The 22,816-nt window shown below is 55.8% G+C and overlaps 1 protein-coding gene across 1 annotated transcript in view; it reads left to right on the forward strand.

Moving 5' to 3' along the window:
- GALNT2 (polypeptide N-acetylgalactosaminyltransferase 2) overlaps positions 1-19,242 on the forward strand; it is a 184,142-nt gene extending 164,900 nt beyond the window's left edge. The window contains exons 11-16 of the mRNA XM_024117061.3: positions 2,647-2,773; positions 6,403-6,495; positions 6,793-6,876; positions 8,802-8,928; positions 13,073-13,192; positions 17,515-19,242. Coding sequence (XP_023972829.1) covers positions 2,647-2,773; positions 6,403-6,495; positions 6,793-6,876; positions 8,802-8,928; positions 13,073-13,192; positions 17,515-17,670 — 707 coding nt within the window. The 3' untranslated portion in view covers positions 17,671-19,242. The remainder of the gene's footprint in view (positions 1-2,646; positions 2,774-6,402; positions 6,496-6,792; positions 6,877-8,801; positions 8,929-13,072; positions 13,193-17,514) is intronic.
- Positions 19,243-22,816: the final 3,574 nt, after the last annotated feature.

Consider the following 22,816-nt stretch of genomic DNA (forward strand, 5'->3'; position numbering starts at 1 on the left):
GAAGCAGGGGACAGGGATGCCCAAGCCAAATCCAAACACCCCCTCCAGGTGTGCCCCACCAAATCCACTAGTGCTCCCAGACTTCCTGACCGACAGTGTAAGTCTAACTGAAGCAATTAAAAAGGACAAAGAGCCCTGGCGGTCCAGTGGTTAGGACTCGGTGCTTTCACTGCCTTGGCCCCAGGTTCAATCCCTGGTCGGGGAACTAAGATCCTGCAAGGTGCGCAGTGTGGCCAGAAAATTAAATAAATAAATAAATAAATAAATAAATTTTTTAAAAGGATGAAGAACCCGATCCCTGGCCCTTGTGAGCTGCGGGGGTTAGTCTACTTGGGAACATTATTCGTCCTTTCAGCACATCCCTGCAGCGTTAGGAAGGATGCTGACTGCCCCCATCACATCATCTCATTTCACGCTTTCTGGAAGGACTGAGGTCTCAGAGCTGGTTGTTCGCAGAGCCAAATGCAAACAGAAACGGCCTAATTAAAAAGCCACCAAGCTGGGGACGTCCCTGGCGGTCCAGCGGGTAAGAGTCCCCGCTCCCAATGCAGGGAGCCCGGGTTCGATCCCTGGTCAGGGAACTAGATCCCGCGTGCATGCCGCAACTAAGAAGCCTGCATGCTGCAACTAAGAAGTCTGCGTGCCGCAACTGAAGATCCCACATGCCGCAGCTAAGACCCAGTGCAGCCAAAATAAATAAATAATCAAATAAATAAATAAATATTTAAAAAAATAATACATTTTTTTAAAAAGCCACCAAGTTGTCCTGAGTAATCATCCCCATGTTGTAGGGTTCAGTGAAATCAGTTGAATATAACTGTAGTTGTCCTTGGCCTTAAAACTCTTCCACCAAGTCTCTGAATGGCTCCCTACTGGTTTAATAGGCTCCCCATACAGAAGCCAGGGGGCCTTCGTGGGCCCCGATTTTGAATTTTCCAGGTAGGCAACTGTATGTTTGAATTTTATTTCCTTAGCTACAGAGAGCCTCCTAGTCGAGTTCTGTTCGACACTGCTCAGCCTTGGTGGTTATAACCACGCGTTTTCAATACGACAAGGGAAATGGCCATTAAAGTCCCAGAACTGCCGCATGTCTTACTCATTCCTGCTGGGGAGGTGTCTCTGGCTTTAGCTCGCCAGATCCAAGTCGAAGTTCATGCTGTTTGGCGCCTGAGTGGGTGTCACGGGGCTCCTGCCGCAGCCCGGCGCCTGCCACCACACGAGGCCTTGTGGCCCACACGAATCATGCCTGACTCTGGCCCGTCTGCACTGGCTGCCGTGAGTGCTGATCCTACCGTTCTGTCTCACTCCCCAGCATGCTGTCAGGGAGGCAGGGCGATGTAGAGGAAAGGCCCTTCCGTACCAACCTCGTGAAGTCTTTCAGAAAAAAAAGACATCTAACCCTCCAGAATATGCTATCTTGATTTTCTTATTTAAACTGTTTCTCGCCTTCAGTCGGGCCTCTGGCTCAGGCTGCAGCCTCTCGGAGTGGCTGGTAGTCAGGACAGGAGCCCGGTCGGGTGCCTGCGTGTCCAGGCTTCTCCCAGGTGTGGATGCTCTGGGCCGCATGTGTACGCATGTTGCCGTGACCAGCGCCTGCTCTACGCGTGTCCTGACTCGGCGGGTAGAATCTGTGTTGACGCAGGTGAAGAGCAGCCTTTGCCAGCCTGCTGGTTACCGGCTGGTGAGAGCTGGGGTGGCTGTGAGGTCTGTCAGTTCCTCGAGTACCCTCGGCCACTGGACTTGGCCGGCTGGCTGGACGCCTGCTGGTGCGCAGGGCTGACATAAGTTTTGCAATTTAAGGGAAGAGGTGGTTTTTGTCCTGGATGGAGAAAGCCCAGGTGCGTGCTGGTGCTTGGGGCCCTTAAAAGAAGTTTTAGAGGAAGATGGCGTGTATGATTGCCTGTTGCAGCTACCTTAGGGCTGATTGTGGGCATTTCATGCCTTGGATGCGTGGCCGTTCGTGTGCTGTCTGTTGCCTTTTCTAACTCAGTGCTGATACCCAGAAGACGCATGTAGTCTCCATGATGGAGAACCGGTCAGAGAGGAGTTCCAGGCCATGTCTCATGCATGGTGTTTGTGACATTACAGGGACGCATGGTCTGATGCCAGGAGTCTTCCTGTTCTCAGTAGACCAGGGGATCACTCTTGTTGCAGGGCTTCTAGTCTGAATTTGAAAAATGTTTCCGTAGGCTCACTCTTACTTCTTTTTAAATTTCAGATAGAATTCTTTCATGAAAACATGGGATTTGGTGACACAGATAGAGCTGGCATCTGTAATTCTGATCAGTGCTAAAATCTAAGGGTAGTGTGTAGTTTGTTTGGCATGAATTATTTCCTTCTGTCTCCACTACTTTACATTGTCTGTAAAACGACACTGTGCTGTGCAGACACCCTCTTAGTGAACTGAAGTAGGACCTTTCATTCCATCTTTTTTTTTCCCTCCACCTTTATCGAGGTTTCAGTGACAACTTAAAATCGTACATACTTCCACGTGGTGTCAGAGGTCCCCACGCTGGACGTTCAGGGCCCTCTGGAAAGGGAGTGCTCCCTGGTGTCAGCGCCTCAGGCCACGGGGGTAGGGTGGGCATCCGCACCCCACGGGGGTGGCCCGGGCTCTCGGTCACCCCGTGTCGTTCACCACCTCAGAGATCTCGTTCCGCGTGTGGCAGTGCGGCGGCAGCCTGGAGATCATCCCCTGCAGCCGCGTGGGACACGTGTTCCGGAAGCAGCACCCCTACACCTTCCCCGGCGGCAGTGGCACCGTCTTTGCCCGGTAAGTGGCCGAGAGGCCAAGCAGGGCCCAGAGCACCGCTGACCGCCCCGCACACGGGGCTGACCGTGGGCTGTGTGGAAACGTGTCCTCCAGGGGGGCCGCCGCTCGGCAGTGACGAGGGCATCTCTAGGGACTGAGGACAGCGGCGTTCTGCTGAGTGACAGATGCTGGTCTCAGCAGGTTCCATGGGGCACGAGGTCACGTGCAGGACAGCCTCAGAGAGACACAGCTGTCCTGATGGAGAGCAAACTGGGGTGGCCGGGGGTCAGGGTGGGGCACAGGACGGGGTAGGGCCAGCGGGACTGGTCACCGAACCGTGTGCCAAAAACATGTTATGGGGAGATAGGAAAGAGGAGCCCTTGGACTTTTTAAATTACATATTCCCATTCAAGGTGCAACATGTGAACAACGTTAAAGGCAAGCCACACAAATTCAAGCCCAAGACTCATTGTGCTATAGAGGCAGATAATACACAATAGATGATAGGTAGATTTTTGCAAACATGAAGACACCAAATGAAGAGTTTTCTGAAGATAAAACAGCGGATTCCCAGTGCGGGGGACGACGTTTTTTCCTCAGGAATTCTTTCAGATGCGAAAGACAGAACCGTGCACAGGCCAGCCAGCCTGGCCCAGGGAGACGGGAGCATTCAGCTGAAAAGATGACTTCAGACTCCGAGAGATGCCGCGAACTAGGCAGAAAGTGGTCACGTGGTCGACACGCTGGGGCAGGAGGACAGGTTTGCAGGGTGGGCGGGCGCTTGTCCCAGAGCCAGAGGAGCCCGTGGGGAGCAGGTCCTCAGTGCTGAGATGAACCTGCAGAACAGAAGGCTGCCCAGTATGGCTGGAGCCCAGAGAACGAGGGGACAGTGGGCACCGAGGGAGACTAGACCAGCCGGGTCTGCACCCTGTGCGTTGAGAGAAACTGGGTGTGTTTCGATGCAGGAGGAGGGGGAGCTCCTGTGGGTTTTACGCAGATACTCGACTTTCTGTTTTGAACTTTAAGGGGGTCCTTCTGGCCCCTGGGCAGAGGGCCGCGAGGATGACACCAGGAGGAGACGATGGTGCGAGTGACGTGTCCCCCCTCCACTGCAGGGCCGGGGGCCGGGCAGAGCCGGTGGCCAGGGCCAGGTGCCAGCTGCGGCCCCAGGCAGGCGTGTTTCCTAATGGACGGGAGGGGGCCGGGGGGGCTCAAGGGTGACCCCCAGGCTGCCGGTCACACACTTTGCTAACGGGATGCCCCCGTGGACACAGGGAAACCTCAGAGCAGGGTGGGCGTGCACGGGGGGAGGATGGCCAGCTTATCTTTTATGTGGCATTTGAAAACTTCGATTAAGTACAGATTATAAGTATACCTGTCTTGTACAGAAGCTGGATTCTTAGCGTAGCGTATCAACTTTCTAGGGAACTTTAATAGAAGCCAAATATCAAATGATGGTTCTGACCAAATTACCTTCTCCCCAAAAGTGTATCCTTTCCCGAATGTTGTCTAAACATCATTTCTGCTCTGTTAGAAACAAAAATATGCTCTTATACGATGAATTCTACAAAATCAAACAAACAGTGATAATGTACGTTTTCCCCCGGGGCAGCATGAGATGCTTCCCAGAAACCTCTAGTAGAGACATATTAAATACTTGAAATCAAAGCACTGATATCTACCAGCAGAGCATGGGATTTCAGAAAACAGTCCGTTAAAATACACAAAACATTGCTTTATGCACTTTTTTTTTTAAGGAAAGAAGAGGCACTCGTTTTTAGAAAACTTTTCCGTTGTATTTTACAGCCCGGGAGTCCCATACACTGGAGATGTGGGGAGGAAAGGGACCAAGGGTTCAGAACTAGGGGGCAGCGTGGGTCTGTTAGGCCTTCAGCAAGGCCGTCACGGCCCCCACCCTCTCTCTCTCTCCTCTCTCTCTCTCCCCCTCTCTCTCTTTCTCCTCTCTCTCTCTCTCTCTCCCCCTCCCTCCCTCTCTCTCTCTCTCTCTCTCTCTCTCTCTCCCCCCCGCTCCTCCGTAGCTACCTACGTATCTTTTTTATTAAGTAGACAGAGAAAAGGTGGTTTTGCATTTAGGAGTTGAGGAATGACTTAATCACTTAATGCCTTAGGTGATTTAAAACCACTGTGTGATTGCAATTCATAAAACCTTATAATTTGGTGAAAACATCCTTCAATATCCCTGTCCCTCCGTCCCCCTCCGCCCCACCCTTCTTTTTCCTCCACACACGTTTCGACTATGTACTGTTCTGTTATCCATTGTAATTTCACCCATCAAGTCAGGGCCATCAGTCCATGGCAGCAGGCAACATGTACACCAGTATCTTTCATGGCCACGGAGGAGTCCATGTGTTTGACCACTTTACTGTTAACGGTCATATAGTTTCTATTTTTTCTGCCATTATAAACTGTGCTAAATTGAGCGTATTTTCATTCCTGGTTGATTATTTCCTTGAGGTAAATTTCTAGAAGTGGGAACTGCTGGATCAGAGGACAGGTGCTCTCAAATTGTCTGCCTCTTACAGGGCTTTCTAAACAGCAATCCATCTAGGTACATATGTCACTTTATACGAAGGATATATGCCCCAAACAAATTATTTTAGTAATTGTAACTCGGATGGTTTGAAAGGCTCACCATTTAAAAGAGACCTTTCTAATAGAGGGAAGGTATTCTTGTAAAAGGTGAACATTGCCTCCCTAATGCGTTTATCCTGGAAGAACAGAACGCCTTCTGTACAGGTTCTGAAAGAGCATTGGCTCTAAAACTAAGGTGTGAGTCTACTTTGGACCAGAGTCCAGGGGTACGGAGCACAGAGACTCAGTGTCATAACGCTGCTTCACAGGTGCTCCACAGAGAAGTCCGGCAGGAGGAGATACTGATGCCGTGTGTGTGTGGCAGCCTTTAATACATGTCATACAGTCGAAGGCAGCTTGTCCCGGTGGCCTTATTGATTGTGGGTCATGGTACTCACCACAGTTGTGAGATGTAAGCACGGATGCTTCTGGCCTCCTGGAGGAGCCTGTTCCGTCTCTCCCCTTCCGGCGCAGGGCTGTAAGAACCCCAGATGTGGGGCACACGCTACTGTCCCCCACCATTCCTGGTCCAAACAGGACACTCTCTGAGCTCAGCTCTGCCAAAAGTAATTTTAAGAGTAACTGTGGTGTGCTCTTAGCTTCTCCCCACAGCTGTCTAGGAGTAGCTCTCTATCCCAGCCGCGTGAGAAAGGCTGGAGAGAAGAGGCCGAGGATTTCTTGGCCGTGCCCCCTGGCACCAGCCTTCTGGGGATGCGTAGCAAGAGTTACTGCAGAGTGATTCACTTTTGTCCTTCTGGATGGTACAGCCGCAGTCCCTGCTGTAAAATACCTACCTGTGCTGTAATTCTGACTTGGGCTTGTGCTCTGTGACAATCTGTTCTGTGAGAGACGAGGGCGCGGGTTCTGTTGTTCAGTGAGCGCCTGCGGAGCGCCAGCTACCCCGATACAGCCCGGGGGCTGGAGGGCGCCACCGCCGGGCCACCAGGCCCCCCTCCCCGCCAAAGCACCCTCCTCAGCAGCACTTCCTCAGTGTAGACAGGACACCACTGACAGAAAGATGGCAACGCACAGCTCAAGGAGATGTGTTTTGTTTCTAGTAACACCCGCCGGGCAGCAGAGGTCTGGATGGACGAATACAAAAACTTCTATTACGCAGCAGTGCCTTCTGCCAGAAACGTCCCGTATGGAAAGTAAGCGTGACTCGTGCCCTCTCTTGCTGCTTTGCCTGGGATCCGTGTGTGTGTGCGTGCGTGTGTGCGCGCACACGCACACACACGCGCGTGCAGGGTAGTCAGCCCACACCCCAAGGCCGGCGAGGGCACTCTCGGGAGGTGCGTGGGAGACAAGGGGGTCCTGGGGACAGAAGTGTGGACGGTCCGGTCTCCACCACCTGCCCCAGCTCTTGTCTCATCGGCAGGTCTCCGGCTTTGATGTGTAGAGCCCGTCTGTTCTTTACATTTATAAAGAAATCTTGTCCCCTTCTGCAGTATTCAGAGCCGATTGGAGCTCAGGAAGAAACTTAGCTGCAAGCCTTTCAAGTGGTACCTGGAAAATGTCTACCCAGAGCTAAGGTGAGGCCCCAGGGCCGGGCTCTGCCAGCGGGCGCGGCGCCTGGAGGTGGTGGAGTGCAGACCGTGCTCGGGGCGGGAGGCTGGGAGCGAGGCCCCAGTGCTGTCCCCAGGCCCCCCGAGAACGGGCTCCCTGAACTGCTGCTCTCCGGGGCCCCCCCTCCCGTTCCTCGCAGACCTGGAAACCCTCGCAGGTGTCACTTCACGCAGCTCGTCCCCCTGGCTAGATGACGGGGCTCTGTGAGTGGCCAGAGGGGCAGCCCCCAGCCTCCCGAGGGGTGCCCTGTGCCTCCAGCCCTCAGGCCCTCCCTGCCCGGGCCTCACCCTCCCGGCTCCTTTTGCCCTGGAGACCTCAGGCTAAACCAGCTCCATCCCCTCCCCACCTGTGGGCCAGCGGGTAACGATGCCCAGGAGAGGCCCGGAGGATGGCCTGCCCGGGGTGCCCCCTCCTCCAGGCTGGTTTTGACCTCATGTGTCACGGGAATAACCACGCTGGCCCCCGGCTTCCCTCCACGAGGACTGATGACACAGAAATACTCCTGAGCTGCCCTCTACACCTGGCCTGTCCTTTTAAATGACTGCCCGCTCGAGGCCTGAGGGAGCGCTGATGGATCTGCGGGCTTCAGGCTGCACCTGAACTTCATCTTCTTAAAGGGTTTGCCAGACAGGTTTTGCCTCCAAGTGGCACGTTCCTTTTTCCGAATGTTCCAGCGCTCTTTATAGCCGGTCCCGTGTCTCGAGCACGGGAGCTGTGACTGCGGGAGTCAGCACCATCCTCTTGGGTGCCGATGGGCCCTTCAGAGCCCTTGTCGCAGAGATGTGAGTCAGGTCCCGCGGCCTGTCCCCTGCTGTTCGCGCCCATCGCTCTTTGGCTCCCTCTGCTTTGAAAGGGAAGCCGTGCCCCCCATGCCCTGAGGGGAAGGGGAGGCGCAGAGCGTTCTCTCTCTGTCCCCTCTGGGAAGGACATCGCCAGGGGGACGCCCCTGGTCATTGCCTCTCCCTGGTCAACCAGAGGCTTCACAGCAGTGGGCTGTAGCCCCTAATGGCGCCCGCTTCGCTTTTGCTGTCACGGTGGCCTGTGACTTGCCGACGAGACGCCCGATGCAGTGACATTAAAGCACGGTTTCGCCCTGAGGTCCCCTGTGATTTGGGGCGACTTCGGGCCCTGCACCATCTGAGACCAGATCTCAAGCGTTCACACCACGGCGGCGGGTGGACCTGCTGCCCTGTCCGTGCCGGGCACGGGGGACGCCAGCCTGATGTTCGCGTGTGTCAGTGACACTTGCTGCCGTCCACCGCCTGCTTCCTGTGGGCCCGGTCCTGCGCTGAGTGCCCGTGGGCAGTGCTCCATGGCTCTCGCGGCGGCCCTGCGGGGAAGGACCGTGCGAAGAGGGCACGGGGCTGGAGAGGATGAGTGTGACGTCGCACGGCTGGTCCGCAGCCAAGGCGGGGCTCGGGGTCGAAGCCTGCCCCGCCCCCCATCGTGCTGCCGTGCTCTGTTTGTACCAGGCCACCTGACACACCCACCTGCGGTCTCCCCTCTGTTAGGTAAAGGCCAATCCTAAGTCTTCTGGAAAGTTCCAGGCGGCAGGATCTGACCACATTAACTGCTTTCCTAAATGACTGTCAGCAGCAACTAACCCTGAAGAGACAAGGGGCTTTTTCTTTCCCAAAAACTGTCCCTGGTACGAGATAGAAAGAATGCTTAGACTTAAAACCTGCACTTAGGATTAGGAGTCGGGAGGCTCAGAGCCATGCTGTCTCGGGGGCACGGCCAGGCCTGCGCTGGGGGCATGTGGCCTGGTGGCAGCCTTCTTGCCGCCCGGCCCCGTCGTGAGACAAGGGCTCTGAGCACGGGGTGGGGGGCGGGGGCAGGCACGGAGCCCGCGGCCCCCGAGCCCAGCGAGTGACTCTCTCCTTGGCTCCAGGGTTCCCGACCACCAGGATATAGCTTTTGGGGCCTTGCAGCAGGGGACCAACTGCCTGGACACTTTGGGACACTTTGCTGATGGCGTCGTCGGAGTTTATGAGTGTCACAACGCTGGGGGGAACCAGGTATGTGCACGGGGGCATGTCCCGCTGCCACCCTCCTCCTGCGATGGCTGCCCCCTCACAGCGGCCTCGGGGCCAGAGGGGACATCCTCCTGGAGCTGCCTTCCGCCCCGGGCGGGCTGGGCTGCGGCTGCAGGGCCACGTGGCCTCCCCTCCCCATCGCCGTCCTGCCCGGCCGTGTGCTCATCCCAGGGCCCCTGTCTGCGTCTGCACCTGCCGTGTCCCTGCTCACAGACGCTTAACCACGGCCGCCAGGGCTGCCTATTAGATGGTAGAAGCTTAGATCTGAAACGCCCACCCCCTCGGTCCTCGTGGAAAAGGAGGGAGGTAAGTGAGGGCTTGATAGGCCCAGCCGCCTGTGTGTCCCAGAAGAACAGGGCTCTAGAAGGTGCTTCCCCCATGAGACGGTAACAGATGTTTGGTAAAATGAGGGCCTCGTACACAAAAATGGCCGGGCGATGCTGGGTACGCTCAATCTCCTACTCTCGGGGGGTCTGCCGTTTTAAACAAAGGCACTTTAACTCAGTGTATCCCAGAGCCTCCTTTAAATAGAACTGTTTCAAAGGAGGGCGCCTGCCTTTGCGTGCAGTTGGCTGCTCCCCATCCTCCCGAGGAGCATCTGGGCGGACGGCAGCCCCGGACTCTTGGCCTCCTGTCTCTTCCTGGTGGTGCTGTCTTCGCAGCTGCCCGGCGTGGCCCAGGCCTGGTAGATTAGACAAGCGAGGCACGGGGAGGGGGCAGCCCCCATCCAGCTCTGGCCACTGTCCCAGGCAGATGACCTCCCTGGCTCTCGGCGGAAGAGCCGAAGGAAGAGCTCTTGGGAAACACGGGTCCCAGGTCCCCCGCCCAGCTAGCCTAATTTCGTGAGTCTGGGGTTAGAGAACATCAGGGTATTTGAAAGCCCCCAGGGTGGGTGACCCCACATGAGCACTGGGCAGGGAGGGTTTCCCAGCAGGAAGGATGCAGGGGCAGGTCACAGCGAGGCGGTGCGCCGCTTCCAGCCCAGCCGTCCCCCGAGCACCAGTCTGGGCCAGCGAGCTGCTTCCGAGATCAGGTGGTCCTTTGTGTGCTGACGAGAATGTTCTAGATCTGCACCACCCAGCACAGCAGCCACCAGCCACCTGTGGGTGGCGAGTGTGACAGGATGTACAGCTCTCACTTTAACTGTAATTCGCTTAGCCACGCGCAGCTGGGGCCCTGGGGAAGCATCCTGTGGAGGTAGGAAGTCAGGGCCGCAGCGGGCCCCCGGGGATGAGAAACGAGGGGTAAACGGCATTTTCTTATGGAAAATGGGGCCCGTGCTCCGGAAGAATAAGGTGTGTCATCTGGTTTCTGGCTGGGCCTCAGCAGACACACAGGAAATGGGGAAATTTAAGAGTGGCAGCTCAAAAAAGTGTTTCTTAAATATTCATGCGGTTTATTTTGCAAATTCAGATCACTGAAATGAGCCAGAAGAAGAAAGTGGCAGCTGTCTCTGCTGTTTGCAGAGCTGAGTTAGTTTTTCTGGAATTCAGTGTAAAGCCTGCTTTAAAATAATGAAGCATGGGCTTCCCTGGTGGTGCAGTGGTTGCGCGTCTGCCTGCCGATGCAGGGGACACGGGTTCGTGCCCCGGTCCGGGAAGATCCCACGTGCCGCAGAGCGGCTGGGCCCGTGAGCCGTGGCCGCTGAGCCTGCGCGTCCGGAGCCTGTGCTCCGCAACGGGAGAGGCCACCACAGTGAGAGGCCCGCGTACCGCAAAATAATAATAATAACAATAATAATGAAGCACGCCATAGCAAGAAGGTTGTAGAAACATTGAGACGTGAGCTTCACTGGAGATCGTCAAACCGCCCAGTACCTTCCACACCTGCTTCCAAGAACGACCGAAAAGCCCTCTCCGTACAGTCATCCACCCATCACTCCCCTTACCCAAGCGGGGACGGGGTCTTTTTGTCACTGGTTCACACAGATGGTCTGCTCCTTCCTGGGACCTCTGTGGTACCTGGTGGTGCTTTGAAAGCACCCCATTCCGCCCCACTCCCCTGTGGAAGGACAACATCGTGGAAGATTGGAACCAACCCTCAGGGCCCGGCATGTGGCCCTTCTGAGAAGGCTCTGCAGACTCAGAGCCAAGAGCCCCCAGGGACAGGGGAGCACAGGTGTGCACAGGGCTTCCAGGTTTGGGCAACGGTGGAAAACAGACCAGGCAGGTTCTTCTACTCCAGGACCTTTCAGAGCCTTTGGTAGGCTACTAGTGAATCTGCAAGAGAGACACGGGGTCCATATGCAGTGTTTCCCAAATTTACTTGACCTAGAACCAACTTTTCATAGAATTCCTCACAGAGTACGCTTGGAGAAACCCTAATTAAAAGGTGAGAAAGTTGAAGCTGAGGGGACTGCCCAGGCTGACTCCCTGTTAGGGGACAAGGAAGCACGCCCACAGGCCAAGGGGCTTGCCCTTCCTCTCCTGGACGGTGGCCCGAGCCCACCCCTCCCAGCTGGACCTGTGTCTCACCTCTGGCTGGGGGAGGGGTGTGCGTGTGGCCTCCAGGTGTTAATGCTTTCTTTTTTTTAAGATTTGATGAAAGTTCATAATAATGCAATTGACAAGGAAATTTAGTTATTTCTGAGATATACAGTTTAAAGTAATAACTAGAATTATGATTTCTAACATTATACCAGAACAGAACATATAAGATTTTTAGAAATTTCATGTAATGTCCGAAACATTTATATTAACCTATTTCCATACAAATAACCGAAAGAAAGTTTACTATTAGTTGTTTTTTTGACATGTATACACTGATGTGTATAAAATTGATGACTAATAAGAACCTGCAGTTAATGCTTTCTTGATAGCAGAGCATCTGCTCCAAGGTGATTCAGGTACTGAGCAGTGAAGCTTCTCAGAACGTTCTGTATTCCTTCCCTTAGCTCTGTCCCCTGAGAACAGAAAAAAAGAAAAACAACCTCTCCCTAGCACTTAATCATGCCTAACGTTACATGACACAAGCACTAGTGTGATGCCCGCTCTCCCACGGCGGGGAGGACGCCTCCAGAGGGCAGGGCCTGGCCTTTGTGTTCGCTGCCAGGAGTCTGAGTCATTGCAGGTGTCAGTGGACAGTCAGTGGGTGGGTGAACGGACAGACGGATGGACAGATGACTTGCAGCAGCTTTCCTGGGCGTACAGCAGCAGCGGGGCATGGGGAGGGCACCCCCTGTGGGATTCTGAGTTGGAAGAGGCCTCGCTGCTTCTAGATCCTGAGGGCTCACGTGGGTTTTATCCCTTTGCAAGGGTCAAGTCCTCGAGTGACGGTCAGAAGCCTCACCCTCCCGTCTCCGCCATAGCCCTGCCAAGAGCAGGCTCCCTACCTCCTCTCCCGCCTTCCACTCTGTGATCACACTTACCCGTCGTGTCCCCTCCCCAGCCTCCTGCCCTTTCAGACGCTCTTGTTCAGTGTTCAGAATAAGTGGTTCTGCCCTCAGCTCTTAAGGGATGTGTGTCTGTTTTTTAAGATCATAGGCAAGTTATTTCAGCACTCTCTGGCTCAGTTTTCTCATCTGTAAAATGGGGATAATAATAGCTTCTCATAGGGCTGTTGCCGAAAGGGCTTAAAACAGTGCCAGGCACGTCATAGGCACCCAGGGAACAAATACCTGGATCCATTCCTAGGGGCCTCACAGAGCCTCCTGAGCATCGGTAGCCCAGCTTAGTGCTCAGCGATGAGGCTAAATGTGCTGCACGTGGTTTCTAATTGCACACGTGACAAGCCACAGTCATAAATGCTGTTTCCCAACCACACCCGTGTCGGGGCAGAGTCATTCCAAGGAAACGTTGACCCTGAACTGTCCACCTTGTGGGTAACCACGCTGGAGCTGCAGCGTTCACAGCCCACAGTTACTGATGGAAGATGGGGTGTGGAGCTCTAACCTGCGTTTGGGCTTAAGTTCTTACTACTGTTGGCCTAGTGCTCGGTTAGTTACGAGGCTCCCCGACACCCCCGGTGGGAGCCTTGCTCTTAGGCACAAAGTCCTTTGTTGGCCCTGAGTTGGTCAGGGCTTCTGAAGCCTGTTCCCCGCGTGCCGTCCCCTCTGGGGCCCTTCCTTGTTGCATCCTTCACCCCGCAGCCCCGCGGGCCGAGCCCTGACCTTGGCTTTGTGTTGCAGGAGTGGGCCCTGACCAAGGAGAAGTCGGTGAAGCACATGGACTTGTGCCTGACCGTGGTGGACCGGGCGCCTGGCTCCCTCATAAAGCTGCAGGGCTGCCGGGAGAACGACAGCCGGCAGGTAGGTGCCGGCCGGGGACCAGCCCGGGCCCAGCTCCCCTGTCCCCGCCCAGGGCCTGGATCACAGCGGGGACGCTGGGTGTTCACAGGCGGCACCTTTGATTCGCGCTGTTCTGCGTCCCCGCGTGGAGCCCCTGGCGAGCTCTGGGCTGCCTGAGGGGTGCAGGGCGCGGGCTGGTCCTGCCGGGAGGCCACCGTCCTGCTTATTCTTCCCCCCTCTGCATCCACCTGTTTATGTTTGGTCTGTCCTCTGACAGGCTGCAGAGGCAGGGCTGTGCTTTGAGGCTGCGTGTTCAGCTCCTGCGCGGGTCTGTAAGGGCCTGCCCAGGCTGGGCACTGGGGCAGGGGGGGTGCCAACACCAGAGGCGGCTCCCCTCACCCTGGCGGCCAGCTGAGCCGGGCAGGGCCCTTCCTCAGACGCGGCCCTCGTGCCCAGGCATGGGTACTGCGCCCAGAAAGGCTCTGTCTGGTGATGCCTGAGAGCACCCAGGGGACGGGGATACTGGTGGCCAGTGTGCGTGGGTCAGCGCGCCACCGGCCCTGCACGGAGGCACAGACCCCTGGTCCAGGAGCGGGCGTGGCAGCAGTGTCTCTGGCCCCTGGCTTCTCTGTAGCTGGAGCAGCCCAGCCAGTGCACTCCGCCAGGAGCGGTGCTGGCCCGGACCAGCCAAAGTTCAGCTTTGCTTTAAAAATGAAAATGTCTGACTTTACTCATGAGAAGTTAATGAAACACTGACCTACAAACCAGCCTAGAAAAGGTATTGAGGTTCATGATAATGTCTCCAGAGGAGGTGTTTCACCCTGGTTCACTTGCATCGCTGATGAACCCCCCAAGCCCGAAAGGAAGACCTATATTTTATAAAAAAATATATAAAGAGGCCTTTATTTCTGAAGCCAGAGGCCTGCTGGGGCTTATTTCCGATTATGTTCTCATTCTCCTCCCACGCTACTGGCCATTTTAAAGAGAAATTCTGCGTGTTTTTGTTTATTCATTAAGTATTTTTCCTTTTTAAATTTACAAATTGTAAACGAGTGACGTGCAACTGGATGAGACGTTAAACGCACACTCGTCTTACTTTTTTCCAAACGGTTTAGAACGTATGTTTACCTCTTTGGCTGGTTTTCTCTGACCTGCGCCCTGGGGGTACCTTGGGGGCAGAGCCTTTCTTGGGCCTAGGGGCAGTGGCTAGTGCAACCCCCGAAGGACTTTCCCACGTGCCCACATGGGAGCCGGGCTTGTCCTCTTCTGTCCCTCCTCACGAGACACACGGGTCTGGAGAAACTGAGGCCTGGGGCTGGCTGGAGCCAGGAGCCCCCGTGGGCTTCCACCCACCACTCCTTTCACAGAAGGGAAGCTGAGGCCCAGAGCCTGGGGTCCTCTCCAGGGTCCCCCAGGAGCACCGAGGCCCACACCAAGGCCCCTTGCTTGGAGCCCAGTTGTCAGGAAACACTTGCAAAGGGCCGTCTCTCCTCTGTCCCACCCCCCCCCCACCCCCGCTTGCTTCCGGGTGCCCCCCGCCCTGCTCTGCAGAACCCCAGCAGGTCCCTAAATGCGCATCTGTGTTGACAGCTGTGGCACCCGAGTGAGAAGGAGGGGCTGGTAAACACGGAGGCCACTGTCCCCGGCCCCAACCTCCTGGGACCTGCGTCGGGAGAGCATGGGGCTGGGCCAGGTGCCCTGCCCCGGCGGTTAGGGCGGGGGCGTCTAGGGTAAAGGAGGGGTAAAGTGATGACTTTATCTGGGCTCCAAACCTTTGTTAAGAACAGACAGATGCTCCATCTCTGGAGGGGTCTCCTTTAGTGAGAGCTTGCTGCACGTCAGGGGCTGACATGTTCCTGCCACCGTCCGGTTCTCACCCTGAAAGGCTCACGTCATAAGAGGGAGGAAGGCCTGCAAACAGTGAGCTCTTCCGGGTGTGTGGCGTACATAAGTGGGGATCTCTTAAACTGTCAACCCCAAGCCCTTCCTTGCCCGGTAGAGAAGGTGTGGCCCTTTCAGTAGAGCCTCTGCATCTGGGACTCTGCCCGCACCCCACCACAGCCCTCTGGGCCCAGGGCTCCGGGCTGCCGAGGCCGCCTCCCACGGGTGGAGCTGGGGTTTGGGCGCTTTTGAGGCCTTCCGTCTGGCTGATGCTGTGACACAGGCAGAGCTCCCCAGGGGACGGAGTCAGAGTCCACCCATTCCGGATTCTTTGTCAAGCAAGCCCTGGCCACTCAGTGACACGCGGGTTTCGGCAGCACAGACATGCTTCACGTGACAGAGCAGGAGGAGTGACAGCAAAGAGGGAACAGGAATGGAGGAAGAGGAGATGGGCAGGTGATGGGCGGCCCCTCCCCCCGTGTGCATCGGATTGCGCTGCGTTCCACTGTTGGCAAAAACTCCAGGCGGCGGGCTGGCTTAGCCAGCGTCCTGGGGTCCCCGCGGAGCACCCTTGCGGGGCCCCTCCCTGCCTGGCTCTGCCTCCTTCCCACCTCAGTCACTTGCCCTTTGAGGGGAGGCTCCTCAGCTAGTTCTGTCTCGAAGCCGCACTCCTCTGGCCAGTTGGAACACTGGGTTTCCAGGCACGTCTGTGTGTTTGTGTTAGGTGTGCATTTGCAGAGTCAAGGGGGCAAGGAAAGCAAGGGTAAGAAAATGGAATTCCACGATGTCCAAAGGATTTGCAAAAATACCAACGGAAAGGAGCTTCTGTGCACACAGTGTAAAAAATTAACTAGAATCACAGACTGCATTAATGAAGGGAGAGCTTTTGTCAGAAAAAAGCATGTTACTTTTTTTTTTTTTTTTTTGTAAAGAACAAACATTAGAGATTTTCACATGGGGCTAAACAACAGTGTGAGAGGCCCTCAGGTTTCCCACGGCTGGGCTGTGGGCTTGTTCGCTGGCTTGCCTGGCTGGTTTGGGTTTAGTGGGGCACAGGTGCGCACCCACAGGAGTACGAAGGCGCCACGCCCTGAACTGTACAGGTGGCACACGCAGAACTCGGCAGGTAGCGCCCGGGGACTTAGGGGAGCTGAGACAGGCTTCCACACCCGCCCAGGTGGAGAGGGTGGAGAGACAGACAGTGGAGAGGTGGGCTCCGCAGCAGGGCATTCTGTCCACACAAGCATCCCTGTCCCTCCCATTGGCCTCACCCCATCCCTCTGGCGCAGCACGAGGCCCTACGTGTAAGCGGGCACGCTGAGGGGCCCGGCCCCGGCCTCAGCGGGGCTGCTTTCAACAGCCAGGGGCAGGCAGCCGGGGCCCTCCTGGAGCTGGCCTGGTTCCTGTGGCTGCTTCCTCGAGGGGAAATATCCTCAGATGAGGCCGCCTTGTGAAAGAATGCCAAGTCCCTGCAGGAAATTCCCCCATGTGTCGAGTCCTTAAGACTGAGGAGGGGCGGGGGCCCAAGCATGGCGCTTGGGCTTGGACGAGGAGATGCCCGAAAAGGGGGAAGGATGGGGCAGGGAAGCGGTCTCCATCAGGGCCCGGAGAGGAGGTTTGGGGCTGCAAGCCAAGCGGAGAGCGCTGGGTTCTTCCTGGGCCCTCAGCGGACGCTGTTTTGTCCCCGTGAAACAGGAGGGAAGGGGGCAGGGTACAACCTTTGAAAGAATGACATAGCCCGAGGACACGACATAGACGGATAAGAACCAGATGGGTCCAAGATGGCAAAAGAGGCGACTTCCACTAGACCTTGAGCCCCAGTATACGCTCACAGTAACACATCAGCAAGCTAAATGACACACCCACAGGTGCCATGACAGTTCCAAGAGCGACCACAAGGGTCAAAAAGAGGGCGGCGGCCCAATTCCTGGAAATCCCCGCCCCTTCCCCAAAACAGCTGGAATACTCTGACCACTCATTAGCCTGTGAAATTACCCACCCCTGTAAAAATGGACAACCCCAAACCCTGGTGCCACTCTCGCCTTCTGAGACGGCCCACACTCTTGTCTGTGGAGTGTGTTGCTCTCTAAATAAATCCACTTCTTACCTATCATTTTGTCTCTCACTGAATACTTTCTGCGATGAGACATCAAGAACCTGAGCTCCGTTAAGTCCTGAAACCAGGTGTGTGATCTCAGTTGGAAGACTGGGGGTTTTGGCCGGGTTGGAGTTGCAGCCGCATGGGTTCAGGTCCCAGTCAGGGTTTTGTCCGGGTTCGAGTCCCGGCCACGTGGGTTCACGTCCCAATCTGAGGTGCGTGGTTTCACCCCGGCTGCCGCGGATGCCCGTCCATCCTGGACAGAGACCTTGTTGTGAGCGCAGCCAGCAGACCCTGAGAGCAGCCCCGCTGTGCCCTCTCCTGGCGGCGCCCCTGCTGTAAGGTGTTCTCCTGTCTTTTGCAGAAATGGGAACAGATCGAGGGCAACTCCAAGCTGCGGCACGTGGGCAGCAACCTGTGCCTGGACAGCCGCGGGGCCCAGAACGGCGGCCTGAGCGTGGAGGTGTGCGGCCCCGCGCTGTCCCAGCAGTGGAAGTTCTCGCTCAACCTGCAGCAGTAGGGGGAGCCACCCGCGTCCTCCCGCGCCGTCGGGCCCGACGAGCCCGACGTTATTGATTCTGTTTCTTAAACTTTCGGAGAAACTATATACCTCAGTATTCCATCACGGTCTGAAGGTCGGAGGACCTCGGCGCGGGGCGGGCGGCACCGGGGCGGCGAGGAGGGGGAGCCGGCCCACCCCGACCCCAGGCCCCGCCGTCCCTGCCCGTCCCGCGCCACACGGATGGATGCGGGAGCCCCACGCGTGCGGGCGGCAGGACCGGAGGGAAGGGGCGGCGGCCGTAGCACAGCGAGCGGAGCTCTCCAGCCTCCACTTGGATCCGCCGACAGCACGTCCGGTTTCCATCCGGGTCACGGTCACGTCACGTCACGGCGTTTGCCCCGCCCTCCCAGCTGTCTTCCGGCGCAGACCCCCTTCCGCGTGGCGTACCTGCTCTCTTTGGATATGAACTCCGCTGTGGTGGGACACTGCACACAGACATGTATGAAGAAAGAATGTACGGTCAGTTCCTCTGGTTTCTGTAGGTCACCCTCATCCTGTAAGTTGTCCACAAGGCAGATCACAGCGTGAGGAGGAGGGGCCGAGCCCTTCGGGGCCCGAGGGAGGAAGCGCCTCCTTTGCCCCGGAGCCTTATAGGTGGGTAGGTCTTGCTGTGGCCGCCACCCCGGGAGGCTAGCCCTGCTCCGTGGCCCGGACCCCGGCGGCATCTCGGTTTGGCTTCAGCTGGAAGTCGTGTCATGCTCTGTGTCGGAATCCACTTTTCGTGCCCGTGGTGTCTGTAAACCCTGAACGGGTTACTTAGTTTGACAAATTATTGCTTTGGGTTTTTGTAAATTAAGTTTCTTTTCTCTAAGGATAAAATGAGTAAAAAAAGAATCTGCCAGCCCCCCGTGATGGTGGGAAACTGTCACAGGCAGCACTGGGCTCATGGTGAGGACCCTGGTGTGTTGGCACCACTGTGAAGGTCACCTGGGCCCAGTCCTGCCTGCTCAGGGGCTTTGGGTCAAGAATTAGGAAAAGTGAAAACCAAACAACACCCGCTCAATGACGCTGACGATTTGGGGCACAAAACAGGAGCTTTGTGGCTTAGGAGGCTTATGTCAGTATAAACCACGAGATAGTCGTGAACTAAAAGTAAAGCAGGAAGAGTGGCCTGGGCGCTGCCCTGACACCCAGGCGTGTCCCCACAGAGCCCTCCTTGCCTCCGAGGTGCCCACACGCAGGGGTAGCCCGGCCGCAGACCCCACGGGGCGCCCCGGTCACTCTCGTGGTCACTGCCCTCCCGCCTTCCTGCGCCCCCCCCCCCCTCACCCAGCACTTCATCACACAGATGCCCAGTGTCCAAGAGGCGTCACACGGGCACACCTTCAGGCCCCGCTGGGAGGGCCTGGGAGGTCACAGAGAAGTAGCCCCAGAAGGTTCTGCCAGGTTGACACTTGGCCAAGTGCAGCTCTCTCCTGCCTATTTCTTCTAGGAAAGGGGACGTTGGTCGTTGGTCCTCCACTGCAGAAGCCTCCCATGTGTTTGCTTTATGACAGTGGGCTCGGGCCTGGAGGCGTGGCTGGGTGACTTTGTCCTTCACGGCGTTTGCCCCGCCCTCCCAGCTGTCTTCCGGCGCAGACCCCCTTCCGCGTGGCGTACCTGCTCTCTTTGGATATGAACTTCGCTGTGGTGGGACACTGCACACAGACATGTATGAAGAAAGAATGTACGGTCAGTTCCTCTGGTTTCTGTAGGTCACCCTCATCCTGTAAGTTGTCCACAAGGCAGATCACAGCGTGAGGAGGAGGGGCCGAGCCCTTCGGGGCCCGAGGGAGGAAGCGCCTCCTTTGCCCCGGAGCCTTATAGGTGGGTAGGTCTTGCTGTGGCCGCCACCCCGGGAGGCTAGCCCTGCTCCGTGGCCCGGACCCCGGCGGCATCTCGGTTTGGCTTCAGCTGGAAGTCGTGTCATGCTCTGTGTCGGAATCCACTTTTCGTGCCCGTGGTGTCTGTAAACCCTGAACGGGTTACTTAGTTTGACAAATTATTGCTTTGGGTTTTTGTAAATTAAGTTTCTTTTCTCTAAGGATAAAATGAGTAAAAAAAGAATCTGCCAGCCCCCCGTGATGGTGGGAAACTGTCACAGGCAGCACTGGGCTCATGGTGAGGACCCTGGTGTGTTGGCACCACTGTGAAGGTCACCTGGGCCCAGTCCTGCCTGCTCAGGGGCTTTGGGTCAAGAATTAGGAAAAGTGAAAACCAAACAACACCCGCTCAATGACGCTGACGATTTGGGGCACAAAACAGGAGCTTTGTGGCTTAGGAGGCTTATGTCAGTATAAACCACGAGATAGTCGTGAACTAAAAGTAAAGCAGGAAGAGTGGCCTGGGCGCTGCCCTGACACCCAGGCGTGTCCCCACAGAGCCCTCCTTGCCTCCGAGGTGCCCACACGCAGGGGTAGCCCGGCCGCAGACCACCACGGTCACTCTCGTGGTCACTGCCCTCCCGCCTTCCTGCGCCCCCCCCCCCTCACCCAGCACTTCATCACACAGATGCCCAGTGTCCAAGAGGCGTCACACGGGCACACCTTCAGGCCCCGCTGGGAGGGCCTGGGAGGTCACAGAGAAGTAGCCCCAGAAGGTTCTGCCAGGTTGACACTTGGCCAAGTGCAGCTCTCTCCTGCCTATTTCTTCTAGGAAAGGGGACGTTGGTCGTTGGTCCTCCACTGCAGAAGCCTCCCATGTGTTTGCTTTATGACAGTGGGCTCGGGCCTGGAGGCGTGGCTGGGTGACTTTGTCCTGCGTCTTTTTGCCCCCTGCCGACCAACCAGGTGTGTTTTCAGTGGACCAGGAGGCCGTAGCTGGATTAACTCGGCACAACTCTATCTTCAGAGGCTGATCATGACCACCAGTAGGCTCTTAGGGAGAGTTCTGGGTACCTGTGCAAGGCTGCTGAGCACAGGTGAGGCAGGAAGCAGTCACCCAGCCCCTGGGTTCCGTTGTCAGGTGACTTCTACTGTTAGGAAAAAAATCCCATGGACAGAAGACAAACTTGGCTTTAAAGTAACACAAATTTTAATCAGGTTCTTGACAAATTCTTTGCCCACACACCTCCACCCCACCCGGAAGTCTTACCAACCTTTGTGCCATTGAGATGGGTCCCCACGGGCCCTTGGGGGGCAGCTCCCCATCCCTGAGGTGGTAGGGTTGGCGGCCTTGGATGGTGTGGGCGTTGTGAGCTGAGGTGGGCTGGGAGGGCTCCCTTGGGTGAGCTATGTTTACATGACACAGTGTGCCAAAGTGACTTACTGTGGCTGCATTACTTTTTAGTCATCGGGACTGTCCCCCTCTCCCACTCTTGTTTTTACAAGTAAAGATTCTTTCCTAAAAGCCCTTGGAGCAAAGCGTGGCGAAATTAGTTGTCTTCTCTGTGCTGGTCTTTCTTATGTTTTCATAAAAGCTAAAATGATGGTATCTGTGAGTATGTTTTGCAAATTCAAAATATAGTTTGGTAATTTTTTTTCCAGTTGATTTTTAAAAAGAACTGCTGTACAGAGCTTGTACTTCGTCCATTTTATAGATGGAAACCATCCTTGAAAATTGTTTAACTTAAATAAAGAGGAGATACTTTATAGATATGCTCTGCTGGCGGCTGCAGTCACTCTTGGTCTTTATAGGATGGACTTGACTGGTGTTTGGGGACTGTGATTGTGGTCTGTCTTGGGAGAGGGGTGCTGCCTAATTACCATATCTTATCACACTTTTAAAATGCGTTCACCTTTTACTGCTGCACCTTTGGATGTTTATTCTTACTTGGAATACTAGCGTTATCATCTGTGGAGTGTTTATGATGTGCCAGGCCCCACTCCAAGCGCTTAAATACATCCTCATTGTCTTCTCATAGTAACCTGGGAGATGGCATTACGGGCTGCATTTTACAGTTGGCTGGGGAAGCCGGTGCTTGAAGCTGCTGGCCTGCTCAGGGTCACAGGCTAACCTGCCCAAGGTCACGCCACTCCTAAGTACTCCCCTGGCCAGCCCCAGGCGCTGAGAGCCAAAGCCTGCCCTCCAAACCAGAGCAGGGGAGAGGCTGAAGGGCCAATATCATCACAGCTTTTAGAGTATTTTAAATCCTTATACTATTTACCAGTTACCCGGGCTCTCCAGTTCCATCCCAGGCAAACTGAGTCTTTGCCCCTCTTCCTGGGCCTTTAAAAATACCTTCCTTTGGACAACCCCACAGGTGTGTCAGGGAAACACAATACTGACCAGTTCTTTAGCAATTTGGGTTGCACTGGGGAGGCTGAAAAGATGGCCCCGATGAGTGTTTTGAACCTTCTGGAGGCCCTGTTTCTGCATCCTCTTTCTCCATTATTTGAGACAACCAAAATTTGCTCCGCTGCCATCTGAGAAACAAGAAGAGCTCTTAGCGTAATTGTGCAGTACCCATAAGCGGCCTTTAGGAATTATGTGTGTGTGTTTGTGTGTGTTTCCTGCTTTGACAACAGGGATTTTCTGAGAAACTCTCTATGTTGCCCTGATTCCCTGGAGACCTCTAAGAGCAGGGGGAACGTGTTAAATGCCAGAAGAAAAGGATGAGCAGGGTGTCTGGCAGGCTCAGGGTGGGGTGTTTGGAGACAGGATTGGGTCAGCCTGGCCGGAGGTGGAGTCCCGCATGCCGAGGAAAGACTTTGGGCCGGTTCTGGGGGGAGGGGAGCTGCGTGAGCCTTGGACTAGAGCGGGGAGGATAAGATTGGCAAAAATATTTAGAGTAAAAGGGGTTCCCTGGCGGCCCAGTGGGTAAGAGCCTGTGCTCCCAGTGCAGGGGGCCTGAGTTCGATCCTGGTCGGGGAACTAGATCCGGCGTGCATGCCGCAACTAAGAAGCCCGCATGCCGCAACTAAAGATCCCATGCACCATAACTAAGACCTGGCGTGGCCAAAATAAATATTTTAAAAATATATTTAGAGTAAAATACTTAACCCACCTCAGCTCTTTGATTCTGCAGTATATTTCACGTTTTAAAAAATATTCAGGGGCTTCCCTGGTGGCGCAGTGGTTGAGAGTCCGCCTGCCGATGCAGGGGACGCGGGTTCGTGCCCCGGTCCGGGAAGATCCCACATGCCGCGGAGCGGCTGGGCCCGTGAGCCATGGCCGCTGAGCCTGC

This window comes from Physeter macrocephalus, chromosome 20, assembly GCF_002837175.3.
Source record: "Physeter macrocephalus isolate SW-GA chromosome 20, ASM283717v5, whole genome shotgun sequence".
Taxonomy (NCBI): domain Eukaryota; kingdom Metazoa; phylum Chordata; class Mammalia; order Artiodactyla; family Physeteridae; genus Physeter; species Physeter macrocephalus.